Source organism: Macrosteles quadrilineatus, unplaced genomic scaffold (assembly GCF_028750875.1).
Source record: "Macrosteles quadrilineatus isolate MER2022 unplaced genomic scaffold, UCM_ALF_1.0 Scaffold_1__1_contigs__length_201487025, whole genome shotgun sequence".
Lineage (NCBI taxonomy): Eukaryota > Metazoa > Arthropoda > Insecta > Hemiptera > Cicadellidae > Macrosteles > Macrosteles quadrilineatus.
Genome location: NW_026542594.1, coordinates 169,086,825 through 169,101,263, shown reverse-complemented (window position 1 = coordinate 169,101,263; position 14,439 = coordinate 169,086,825). Strand labels below are relative to the sequence as shown.

Here is a 14,439-nt window from a genome sequence, read left to right as displayed (position 1 = left end):
TGCGGACTTTCTAATCTCACACGGAGGATGGAATGGTATGAAACGTACGTAGATAAAATCGTTTCTAGTCTTTGTATTATAAAACCTCCAGTCTTTTTATATTGAAAAACACATTTAAGTTGAGAGGTTTACGTTCGTTAATTAATGTTTGTAGGATATTGGATATCGTAACCTTGCCTGGTTTACGATAAGGACGTGCGGACTTGCTTGTGGATTATTTTGGTCTCGCACTATACATTTAGAAATTTTTGGATAGTGCAGCTGTTTAGAACTTACGCAAGGAAGTGTGGATTATTTTGGTCTCAAACTATATATTTAGAAATTTTTGGATAGCGCAGCCGTTCTGAGCTTACGCAAGGAAGTGTGGATTATTTTGGTCTCACACTATATATTTAGAAATTTTTGGATAGCGCAGCCGTTCTGAGCTTACGCAAGGAAGTGAGGATTATTTGGTCTCACACTATATATTTATAAGTTTTTGGATAGCGCAGCCGTTCTGAGCTTACGCAAGGTAGTGTGGATTATTTTGGTCTCACACTATATATCTAGAAATTTTTGATAGCGCAGCCGTTCTAAGCTTACGCAAGGAAGTGTTGTTTATTTTGGTCTCACACTATATATCTAGGAATTTTTGGATAGCGCAGCCGTTCTGAGCTTACGCAAGGAAGTGTGGATTATTTTGGTCTCACACTATATATGTAGGAATTTTTGGATAGCGCAGCCGTCCTGAGCTTACGCAAGGAAGTGTGGATTATTTTGGTCACGCACTATATTTTAAAATTTTTACGCAAGGAAGTGTGGATTATTTTGGTCTCACACTATATATTTCGAAATTTTTGGATAGCGCAGCCGTTCTGAGCTTACGCAAGGAAGTGTGGATTATTTTGGTCTCACACTATATATTTAGAAATTTTTGGATAGCGCAGCCGTTCTGAGCTCACGCAAGGAAGTGTGGTTTATTTTGGTCTCACACTATATATTTAGAAATTTTTGGATAGCGCAGCCGTTCTGAGCTTACGCAAGGAAGTGTGTATTATTTTGGTCTCACACTATATATCTAGGAATTTTTAGATAGCGCAACCGTTCTGAGCTTACGCAAGGAAGTGTGGTTTATTTTGGTCTCACACTATATATCTAGGAATTTTTGGATAGCGCAGCCGTTCTGAGCTTACGCAAGGAAGTGTGGATTATTTTGGTCTCACACTATATATGTAGGAATTTTTGGATAGCGCAGCCGTCCTGAGCTTACGCAAGGAAGTGTGGATTATTTTGGTCTCACACTATATATTTAGAATTTTTTGGATAGCGCAGCCGTTCCTAGCTTACGCAAGAAAGTGTGGATTATTTTGGTCTCAAACTATATATTTAGAAATTTTTGGATAGCGCAGCCGTCCTGAGCTTACGCAAGGAAGTGTGGATTATTTTGGTCTCACACTATATATTTAGAAATTTTTGGATAGCGCAGCCGTTCTGAGCTTACGCAAGGAAGTGTGGATTATTTTGGTCTCACACTATAGATCTAGGAATTTTTAGATAGCGCAGCCGTTCTGAGCTTACGCAAGGAAGTGTGGTTTATTTTGGTCTCACACTATATATTTAGAAATTTTTGGATCGCGCAGCCGTTCTGAGCTTACGCAAGGAAGTGTGGATTATTTTGGTCTCACACTATATATCTAGGAATTTTTAGATAGTGCAGCCGTTCTGAGCTTACGCAAGGAAGTGTGGTTTATTTTGGTCTCACATTATATATCTAGAAATTTTTGGATAGCGCAGCCGTTCTGAGCTTACGCAAGGAAGTGTGGATTATTTTGGTCTCACACTATATATGTAGGAATTTTTGGATAGCGCAGCCGTCCTGAGCTTACGCAAGGAAGTGTGGATTATTTTGGTCTCACACTATATATTTAGAATTTTTTGGATAGCGCAGCCGTTCTGAGCTTACGCAAGAAAGTGTGGATTATTTTGGTCTCAAACTATATATTTAGAAATTTTTGGATAGCGCAGCCGTCCTGAGCTTACGCAAGGAAGTGTGGATTATTTTGGTCTCACACTATATATTTAGAAATTTTTGGATAGCGCAGCCGTTCTGAGCTTACGCAAGGAAGTGTGGATTATTTTGGTCTCACACTATAGATCTAGGAATTTTTAGATAGCGCAGCCGTTCTGAGCTTACGCAAGGAAGTGTGGTTTATTTTGGTCTCACACTATATATTTAGAAATTTTTGGATCGCGCAGCCGTTCTGAGCTTACGCAAGGAAGTGTGGATTATTTTGGTCTCACACTATAAATCTAGGAATTTTTGGGTAGCGCAGCCGTTCTGAGCTTACGCAAGGAAGTGTGGATTATTTTGGTCTCACACTATATATCTAGGAATTTTTGGATAGCGCAGCCGTTCTGAGCTTACGCAAGGAAGTGTGGATTATTTTGGTCTCACAGGAATTTTTGGATAGCGCAGCCGTCCTGAGCTTACGCAAGGAAGTGTGGATTATTTTGGTCTCACACTATATATTTAGAATTTTTTGGATAGCGCAGCCGTTCTGAGCTTACGCAAGGAAGTGGGGATTATTTTGGTCTCACACTATATATTTAGAAATTTTTGGATAGCGCAGCCGTTCTGAGCTTACGCAAGGAAGTGTGGATTATTTTGGTCTCACACTATATATCTAGGAATTCTTGGATAGCGCAGCCGTTCTGAGCTTACGCAAGGAAGTGTGGATTATTTTGGTCTTACACTATATATTTAGAAATTTTGGATAGCGCAGCCGTTCTGAGCTTACGCAAGGAAGTGTGGATTAATTTGGTCTCACACTATATATTTAGAAATTTTTGGATAGCGCAGCCGTTCTGAGCTTACGCAAGGAAGTGTGGATTATTTTGGTCTCACACTATATATCCAGAAATTTTTGGATAGCGCAGCCGTTCTGAGCTTACGCAAGGAAGTGTGGATTATTTTGGTCTCACACTATATATCAAGGAATTTTTGGATAGCGCAGCCGTTCTGAGCTTACGCAAGGAAGTGTGAATTATTTTGGTCTCACACTATATATGTAGGAATTTTTGGATAGCGCAGCCGTTCTGAGCTTACGCAAGGTAGTGTGGATTATTTTGGTCTCACACTATATATCTAGAAATTTTTGGATAGCGCAGCCGTTCAGAACTTACGCAAGGAAGTGTGGATTATTTTGGTCTCACACTATATATTTAGAAATTTTTGGATAGCGCAGCCGTTCTGAGCTTACGCAAGGAAGTGAGGATTATTTTGGTCTCACACTATATATTTAGAAATTTTTGGATAGCGCAGCCGTTCTGAGCTTACGCAAGGAAGTGTGGATTATTTTGGTCCCAAACTATATTATTAGGAATTTTTGGATAGCACAGCCGTTGGAGCTTACGTAAGGAAGTGTGGATTATTTTAGTCTCACACTATATATCTAGAAATTTTTGGATAGCGCAGCCGTTCTGAGCTTACGCAAGGAAGTGTGGATTATTTTGGTCTCACACTATATTATTAGGAATTTTTGGATAGCGCAGCCGTTCTGAGCTTACGCAAGGAAGTGTGGATTATTTTGGTCTCACAGTATATATCCAGGACTTTTTGGATTTTGCAGCCGCTTAGAACTTTTACCAGGAAGTGTGGATTACTTTCGTCCCACACCAATATAGGAGTTTAAATATCTTCTCTGGTTTGTACGCAACGTGAAGGATAAAATAGTGTGCTGGACTTTGCGTTACAAAACCTCCAGTCTCTTTATTTTGTAAAGACAGTTTAGTTACTTTAAGTAGAAAGATATAGTTTAGGATTAGTTATATGCGATTTAAGTTGGGAGTTGGGAGCAATATAAGAGTTTAATAACAGATACTACAGAAGTTTTGGTCGAAAGGTCCCCTCTCTTAATACAGGATTTTTATTTTATTTGGTCTGTTAGTATAATATATATCTCTACGCATGTAGAAGGACCTCAACGCTATACTACACTCGTCACTGCAACGCCTTTTAGCCGTCTGAGCTACTAGTACCACTACCACTACTTCACAGTACCAGTTGTGAAGTAGTGAAATTGTAAAGTAGGAAAATTGTATTGTTTGGAGGAGACTTTCGACAAGTGTTACCGGTTGTTTCCATGCAAGGACAGGTTCAAACATTTTAGGCATGCTTGCAGAACAGTAAAATTTGGAAAAAGTTAAAATTTCTTAAACTAACACAAAACATGCAAGTCAACCCTGGTGAAAACGAGTTTTGCAATTGGCTTCTCGAACTAGTGTATCACTTGTGGTACAACTACAGTACCAGCCAATGCCACCATCGGTCGACCGGGTTAGTTTCAGCATAGAATAAATAAACACCATTATATTACTTATCTATGGTACGACTGCTACTTTTAATCATGCTCATTCACTGTCTGGCTTCTACAAGACTGATAAAACCGATATTATGATCAGTTCGTCAAAAATGTGTGTGCACGTTCAACTTGAAATTTTTGCCCTCTATGAAATATGTATGTTTACATCAAACAATTGTGTTTTTATTAACCAATATTCCAGATTCCCCCCCCCCATTTTTAGTAGCAAATCTTCTTAATAAAATGGTTTTAATATGTCAATGCATGTAACAACTACGATTTAAATAGTTACAGGTTTCAGAAGAAAACTTTTCTACTTTTAGCAAATGTTATACAAGCCTAACATTGCTAAATTGCCTAAATCTGCAATACAGGGTGTCTCAGACCACCCGGCCGGCTTGTATGGCTCCAATATGAAAGCAAATGGAAACCTAATTGCAACTGGAACCCCCTATTTTGACCCCAAGGAATTCAGCTAAATTATTTTCAACCCCAAAAAAGCACCCCAAAGGGCAGATTTTGGGGGGTGGGGGTGGTTTTTGGGAAATTTTCAAATGTAAAGGGGGGTTGTGTTATACCTCTTTTTAAAGGTACTTTAGTCCTGAGTATTTTAGTGGAAAAAGATTTAAATTATCTTCATCCCTATTTACAGAGTGTTCAAAAACGTACAAAAAATAGACCTTTGAACTACTTTTCACTGTAAAGAGGTGGAATTTCGTGGGGGGTTCAAATTTTGATAACACTTTAATTAATAAATGAACTTTCAAAAACTCTGATTTTAACCCTTTTGCTATCTTTTTACTTATGTTACGCATTTTCAAACTTTTTGAAGTTTCAAAAGCTGTTATCTCAAAAATTTCAAATGGCAACATGGGTTTTATTACAAACCACATTGTAGCCCTTGAAATTTGCTATAATTTTTGTATTTAATGTTTTTTGGTATCTTCATTGGTGTAAGAGATATAGCGAAATTAGTGTATTTTAATGTTTTATTAAATGGTATTCAAAGTGTTTGCTGTTGTAAATGTACACGTCTATGTCTCAATTAAAACTAATTATGTTTAAAAATTTAAATACTACCCAGATTGTTAAACTTGGAGGATTAATAAAGGAAAAAACACAACTGCAAATATTCTTAGTTATTTTACAATTTACAAAATTCGAATAGTGCTTTGAATGAATACTGTCTATAAATGCTACTGGTAAATAAAAAAAATCATCATGAAATCAATGAGCGTGTGCGTGAAACTGGTCACGTTTGATCAGATAAAACAAATTATAAGGAACTTACTGGATCTGTACGAGAGGTGAATGCACCTGCGGTAGTAAAATAGCAATACAGTACCATAATAGTGGAGAAGAAGTACTACGTGCATAAACAGAGTTGGGGTTTGCATGGAACAAAATGGAAGGCAATTTAAGCATTTGTAGAAGTCCATCGGTATGTAGGCTATTAATGCTGATTCAAACAAATTATTCATTCAAAGCACTATTAGAGCCATGGAATTGTAAAATAACTAAGAATATTTGCAGTTGTGTTCTTACCTTTATCAATCTTCCAAGATCAACAATCTGAGTACTATTTTATTTTTTTAGACAATATTTGTTTAAATTGAGACCTAGAGGTGTACATTTGCAACAGCAAACACTTTGAATACCATTTAATAAAACATTAAAATACACTAATTTTGTTATATCTTTTTAACCAATGAAGATACCAAAAAACATTAAATACAAAAATTATAGCAAATTTTAAGGGCTACAATGTGGTTTGTAATGAAACCCATGTTGCCATTTGAAATTTTTGAGATAACAGCTCTTGAAACTTCAAAAAGTTTGAAAATGCGTAACATAAGTAAAAAGAAAGCAAAAGGGTTGAAACCAGAGTTTTTTGAAAGCTCATTTAGCAATTAAAGTGTTATCAAAATTTGAACTCCCCACGAAATTCCACCTCTTTACAGTGAAAAGTAGTTCAAAGGTCTATTTTTTGTACGTTTTTGAACACCCTGTAAATAGGGATGAAGATAATTTCAATCTTTTTCCACTAAAATACTCAGGACTAAAGGACCTTTAAAAAGAGGTATAACACGACCCCCCTTTACATTTGAAAATTTCTCAAAAACTACCCCCACCCCCCAAAATCTGCCCTTTGTGGTGTTTTTTTGGGGTTGAAAATAATTTAGATGAATTCCTTGGGGTCAAAATAGGGGGTTCCAGTTGCAATTAGGTTTCTATTTGCTTTCATATTGGAGCTATACAAGCCGGCCGGGTGGTCTGAGACACCCTGTATAGCATGATTTCTTACAAATTTTAAATGTGGATTTAATCTAGGATTGTGCTATCGTCCGTTTCGTACGGTTATGCATTAGTTTTAACCTTGAACCAATGCAACGCGCGGAACGAAACTTCTTATCAGTTTGGTATGGTTGAATAGTAATACCATCGACTTGTAACAAACTTTGAAATTATAACTTTTGCAACTAATGATATACTCGTTCAGTTACATCGGCAGTTATTGGTAAAACAAATGCAATCCGTATTATTTCACCAACAATATCTTTTATGTGTTTTATTGCATCAAAATCAACTGGATTGTAGGATTGTTTGTATTAATTAGGGGTTCTCAAATGAAGTAGGCACATCAAATCATATATGGACTAGCCTAGGCGTTTTTTAACTGAATTATGACATAATTGAATAAGCTGCTGATAGAGTGTGCTACTGATGTAGTTTCTTTGTTCTCTTTGGTTTTAGCTGTTACTATTTTAGCGGTTTATTGGAACATGACATTAATATAACGTTTGGGAAGGATTAATAAAACAGTATTTAACAAAAGCATACTTCGTCGCTGGCTCAACTGAATAAAATAAATTGGAAATGCATACTTCGCGGTAGTACTAAAGATTAAACGATTAAACCCTTAATCTATGGTAATATCTATCTATAGTCAAAGCTAAATCCAAATAAATGTTCACGAGAGCTATAATAAACCTGCCACAGAGTACTGCTACCAAAAATATATTTTCTCTCTTAGTTTTTCATATTATGATAGACGATTTTTAAGGAGACATAAGAGGCTGTTACCAATGTGTTGATCTCTTAGTTTTGCAAGGTTGGTGTCTATGCAAGTAAACTGTTGTCACTCTGCCAATTCTAAACTGTTACTTATATAAAAAAAAACTGGCAAAAACTTTAACATTAGAATGGATTATTCACTGGTAGCGTTCCTTAAAGCTGGGTTTTCCTAGGCGCAGAAGCGGAGAGCGGAGAGAGGAACGCGGAGAGCGGAAAAGAAATTAACATGGTGTTCCGCTCCGCTTCTAGGAAAACAGTAACATTAAATTGCCTAAGGCAAGTGGAGTCCGCTCTCCACTTCCGCGCCTAGGAAAACCCGGCTTAAGATATGATTGTGCCAGGAAACTACTTCAAAAACTGTTCAAATTATGAATTTTACATTTTTAAATAAAATAAAAATAAATGTTAATGGAAAAAATGGCATAATAAAAGAAAGGTAACGGTATTTTGCGGTGAAAACTGTAGTGGCCGAATTTTACTGCGTATTTTCATTTGAGCCTAGAATTTCGACAGTCGCTGCATTGGTAGAACATCCAACATTACACTACAATAAAACCAGGTCCGCCACATACCAAGTCCACGAAGGGTTGAAGGTAATGTGTGGATAGTGAAATTTGATCAGCGGGCCGAAGTTGAGAGGTTTCCCGGGGCTTCGCTTCGCACTTCCGCGTGTGTTTAGGGATTCCTCCGACCTTTGTCTGATCAGCTGACTGCATAAACTGATACGGCTGCAGTCACCTCTGAATTACGAGATTGGTTTGTCTTTCAGCAACTCGGGGTCAAAAGGAAAGACAATCTACGAAGTAAAAGTAAACACGAAACCGTAAAGAAGTGATATAGATTCGTCTCGATTTGATAAAGATATTTCATGACCTTTAAAGGAGGTAAATATTGAAAAAGATAAATTTATCATAGTTTGGTACCACAATCACTACTTTATACCCCAATGTGATCCATGACTTTTTAATAAACAATTTGTTATTTCAACACTTAAGGTTACAATTAAACTATAAAATTGCTATACTTTAAATAAAATAACGAGACCGAAGTAGTGATTGCGAAACAAAGTAAATCATAAATTATATGGACTAAAATGAGCATAATGTCTAGAAAAAGAGGAAAATCACGAAGAATATTAATAATTCATTAGCCAAACAAAACTTCAAAAAATGTTGTGCTCTGTCTCAAATTCATGTAAAAAGATATCTGAAAGAGTTAATTTGGTGAATAGGAAAGTCCACTATAATTCCTTTTGGATGAGCGTGTAAACTAACGAAACGACTAAACCAAACACACGCATCTGGGGAGTGTTTGTGTGCTTCAAAACTGGTCTCCGGCTTCCTTCAACTGTACAACAATGTTGTTAGTTCTCTGTCAAGTTATACACCAACAGATTTCTTTGTCGATTGTAAACCCCATAATATGCTCAATCTGGGTATGGAAGTGGGGATTCAAACCATCCGGCCATTTTAAAATAATCACTACTAACTAATAATAAGGGTGAAATTTCCATTGACAATAGGTTATCTGGGTGTTTAAGAGGTCATTGAAAAGTAACCGGTTTTAATTTACAGGTTTTCTAGTCACAAATTTGACCAGTCAGAAAAATAATTGGTAAAAGATAAATGTTTATTACATCTAAAATAAGAAGCAACAATGAGCAAGTTATTTAGTTTTTCATAAATTATGTATTAGCATTATTAGTCAAAACAAAAAGAGATGCTACAGCGCATTTATACGCTATCATAATTAACTCAGTTATAAACGTATGGTTTCTGAAATCAAAAACAATTTACCAAACATAAAAAAGGTATGTATACTAACTACAGACAAATTTTAACTGTCAAATGGCACAGATCTTTATTTAAGAGAACTGGAAAGACCACATGTTTAGGACGTAATTTTTATGTCAATTCAAACTTGACTTAAAAAATTTTTATATGTTGCCAGTAAAAAAATCCAACTCACTTTCCTCTAACTTTCAACCCCTTCCCTCTTAGGGTCATTCTATAGTTAATCTAAAGGCAAATGTGCTCACAATTGATGAGATTGTTCTTGAGGCAGAAGTTTACACACTTTTCAGTCAGGCTTGTATAAATATTGCCTTACTGTGAGGTTCTAATGCTCTACCGGGTCAAGACCAAGTATATATAGGCCTGGTGTTGAAAATGTTGAACGTTTAGGTTTAGACCATTCAAAAACACAATAGCTCAGACGGGCATGAATTGGACACACCTCATGAAAATACTGGACACAATTTTCGAAGCGTGCCAAAATAGCTAAGGGCGTACTCGACAACCTGTAGACTCCCCAGTGTCTACTTTGTCTTAGATTAGAATACTTAATCCAACGATCACATAAAAACTTAACCTTACATACATATCTATACACCCGAGTTCGTAATAATTTTTTTACATGTTACAATCTCTGTCGGCTGAAAAGATTATCCAGTGTGCTAGGGAAATAGTATACACTTTATGAAATTTCCTTAAAACTATGAATGTTCTTCAGTTTGAGCTCAGCCACCTTGTTGGATTCGATAATTGATTAGCTAAAATCACATAACATACACTTTATCGTCATTAAAAAATAAAAAGTACTTGAGGTGCTTGTATAATGTGAATTCATTCACAACGATATATTCCCCCCTAGAAATAAAAATATACATCTCTATCTAATTGGATAGTGTTATTTATTTTCAAAACTTACCGATATGTGTACCGGCCGCTTCTTCCGGTTCGTTATCTGAAATAAAATAAATTATATTTAAAACACTACATTAACTGCATAATTAACTGTTGTTTTCAAATATTACTAATCGTTAACAGTTAGGACGAGGGTATGGATAAGAAAATGTTATTAACTTTAAGTTCTTAAATAATTGATTGATTGATCCACGGTACACGTTAAAAAAAGGTTTCCATTTAAATTAACATATTTTAACGCGTATTTTAAGCTAAGTTCGAATGCAGGGTGTGTGAAGAAAAGCATGAGATGATCTGTGTAGATCTTGACTGACGAAGCTAATTGAATTTCATAATCCTACAATTAAACATGCAAACTGCATCTTATAAAATATTCTCCGTAAAGATAACACTTTGGAGACAACGTAAATTTTTACCATTTTCAATTTATCAGTGGCCAATAGGCACAAAATGAAAAGTTAATATACTAAAATATTTTTGTCTTTTTAAGGTTAATTTGAATCGTGAACTACTGTTCATGAAATCCTTTCAAAATGTAGACAAAAAACTGGTTTGCCTGTTTAAATTTTGTAAAACAGATAGTTTGTTTATAAGCAGTAATTTGAACGTATTTTTAAGGACCCCAATAAGATCTCGTTAAGTGATTCTAGAACTGGGTCTTAAAAAAAGACTATTTATATGTGAGTTTCCACTGAAATCGGTTCAGGTTCGTTCTAAGACGCAACATTAAACTGGGCCAAATTAAACTAATTATTTCAAAGTAATGAACAAATCGGAAATGTGCCTAAACACTATACAAAATAATCAACCTTATTTTATCAACTTTATTTTGAAGTAACAATTTCAAACTGTAAGATCTCGTGTTCAAACACTTTCGAGTGTACATGAGTAATTGTTATCTCATTATCAATTCATTTATGTCAATTCAAACTGATTTATAAGGCAGTGAAAATTAATACAAGTGAATTTGAACGTGTAAGCGTAATAATTCAACTTCATTGTAAACAAAATTATAAACCGAAGATAAGAGATTACGATCATTCGACCGACCATATTTTCTCAACAAATCCAATATGGCGGCCATCCCATCCCTGATGAAATTTAAAACATTATTGCAAGTCTATAATTGGCAAACAGTAATATATTGCATTGATTTTGAATGATCCTAGTCTTAAGTATGATTTAATTTTGTTATAAAACATACGACATTATCCTTGCTCAAAATTGATGGAAAACACCACGTAAAATTGAATAAAATGACTCGAAATTAACAATACATGTATTTAACCGAGGCAAAACAAACATTTGCTCGGTTAAAAAATTTAATATCTAAAAACTTTACGAGTTTAATAAAGAATAGACGGTTCAAGATTTTTTTAAAACTTCACTTATACTCATAATTTATGGCTATCACAATTTGCCAGAAAAGCTGAAATTCCGGTCCCGATTTTGTGACTAATATTTTGGGTGCTCCTTGATAGGATATTGTAAAAATCATCAAAAGTAGAGCACCTGGATTAGTGGATTCAATTAGATTAAATTATTATTTTTGTAATAATTTCAATACCTACTAAAGTTTAGAGTAAACATTTTACCTTATGCTAGAAATTGAGTTAACTAAATATACACTTTTCTCTCACCTTATACTTCCTATATAATCTAATTTAATTTTTATCTATTTACATTGTTCTCAAAACGTAGCATGATGCCTAAAACCTGGCGATCTATTATCCGTGCTAAAACTAAGTTCCCTTTTTATATAACAAAAATAACATAACAATTATAGTCAACCGTACTTTGCGCAAAGAGGTGAGGACACAGAAGGGAATAAACATGTATGTTAAATGATATTTATATTTAATACAGTATTTAATCCAGGGGGATGAATATCAATTTTCAAAACCTGTCGTAATTTGGTAAGTATTGGGGGCAGATCCCTTGTACGAGACCTATACGGAACAGGAAGTAGGATGCGCTCTACCCCTGACGCGCAACCAAATGCAAGGGTTTGCAAGATATCTGTTTTCACCTGCTACATTGAAGGTAGAATCAAAGTTAAGGTCTCATATTAAAGAGGATGAAATTTTCTATAGTTCTGCGTTTCATTAATTCATTTATTTTTAATACAGACCTTATAAACTTGATTTGTAGGAAAAGAAAAAATGTCTTTTCAACTAGCCCTAACTTATTGATAAAACATTATTTGAACATTTGAAAAAAGCGCGTAGCTATCATTATTGGTTAATTCGAAAACAGTAATCTTGGAAACCTCTGCAAGCGCTTCTCGCGGCGCTGTCCAATGGTGCAACATTGCAACTGAAGCCCGAGCTGAGGTAGAGCGCACCCTTAAAACCCGAAGAACGTTGATTATTGTTGTAAAAAAAAATACCATGTTTGGTTCAGTGGATTTTGCATCAAGTAATTAAAGACATACAGAAACTTTTATGATATTAACCATACACAATAATAAACAGGATATTGTAGATTTTCTATGATGGAAAACTAATTGGTATTTGACAAAGGAATGCCTGACACCACAATCCATTTACTGTATCGACCACTACCTGCTACCCAGTATAGGAAATAGTGTTATCCAGGGCTTTGTATTGAGGTGGTCTGGGTTGCTTGGTTACCAAGACCCAACAATCACTCAGCTCGAGTTATTATTTATCAAAGTACTTAAACAAATCACCTTGGCAAAAGTTGAAAGTGGCATGTTCAATCAGATTGTTTCGAAGTATAGTTTTGATTATTTAGTAGCTTTGACTTAACTCTCTAATAGTTCATCATTATGGATAAGCTGTATCAATAAAGTACGGACTTACCTGAACGTGCGTTTTAATGGTCTTAACGTATTTCTTGACATTTAATCAAACTAACTGTAAACCTAACCAAAAAGAACATTTGTTATCAAGGTAGACCTCCTATCAAAGTTTGCAATAGCATGCGCTTAGGTGGAATTAAAATCTAAGGTATTTGAAATTGAGACTTCAAGGGTGACTTGTTATCGAGGTCTTGTTTTTGGTGTTTCACTGTAATGCATATCTATCAGAATTTTAAATCAAATAGTAGAGAGCACTTGCCGAGCAAAATAGGTACCCCAAGAGAAACTGTACAAATGTACCCCATCATGCCAATTAAACAATGATAACTCATTTAGGTAGATAAAAACTGTTAAAGTGGTACGAATTTTATCATTACCTAGTCCATTTTTGTAGGATACCGTACGTATGCTAACGTCTAATTTAAGTCAATAAAGCTATAAAAGTGACACGAGTTTGATCATCACCTAGATTCTTTGAACGCTAACGGCTATTAACAAAATACCCCCGCCGCAACAAACCTGCAGACTAAGCGAATTTACATCTGCCTGAATTGATTTTCAATTAAATTTATAAAAAAAACATTAGGTTTGACGAGTATCTAGGATTGCTGCTACAGGGAAACTAATAAAGTGTGTTTTTAGTAAAATATTAGTAGCTTAGTAAAAAATAAATACATTTGCCAAGTTTGATCAAAATATTTCCATAAAAAAGTAAACTACAACATTTTAGGATATTCTCAATTAGAATAACATGGGAATTTCAAATTTAAAGTTTTTTTATTTTATTTTCTCCGTTACCAATAACCGTACAAAAACACCTTGATATACTAAATTATTTGTTTTTAAAAATATTTAGAGAGAAATTGGGAAATTTTGTCTTTTGAGGGTCAAAAATTAGAAAAACCACTTTATACCCCATAAAACCCCCCGTAAAACCCCATTCCCATGGCCCGATCATGCTGGTTCGCGAACTCATTTAAGTTTATCCCGCCTTACACCTTAAAAAAAAAATTTCATCAAAATTGGACAAAAAATACTTAGTTATCGCGTTCACGGACGTATATATATTTATAAAAAAATTAACGAGTAGTGTTTTTGATCTCTAGGGACATCAAACTGAAAAAGTATATCGATCCCGGCTCCAGGTACCGTGCCACCTACGGTAATAGCTACTTCCCTATAGGGAAATTCGCTAACAAAGACACAACACGACCATGAGAGAGTGCGCAGCAGCTTTTGGATCACACTTGCAAATAATGCTTGAGTAAAGAACTACTCACGACCTTGTAGTTCATATATTGCATAAAGTTCTCTCGCAGTGACGTGGGAGGGATTAAATAAATTTGGTGCAGAAAAAATGTCAAATAATGAAATAAGCAACAGTAAAATGGGCTTAACTCGTAATAAAACATAACAGCATTAAAAATTAGACTTAAAAAAAAAATAGGAAAACTCTTGGGCTATTATGGCCAGAATTTGATATATTTATTGTTTA

At 35.0% G+C, this 14,439-nt stretch overlaps 1 protein-coding gene across 2 annotated transcripts in view; it reads right to left on the bottom strand.

Annotated features, from left to right (window-relative positions):
* The window catches only part of LOC128989566 (uncharacterized), a 225,249-nt gene that overhangs the window by 139,879 nt on the left and 70,931 nt on the right, over positions 1 to 14,439 (bottom strand). For both annotated transcript variants that reach the window (XM_054411480.1, XM_054411471.1), the window contains exon 3: positions 10,125 to 10,160. In XM_054411480.1, the coding sequence (XP_054267455.1) occupies positions 10,125 to 10,160 (36 nt within the window). The remainder of the gene's footprint in view (positions 1 to 10,124; positions 10,161 to 14,439) is intronic.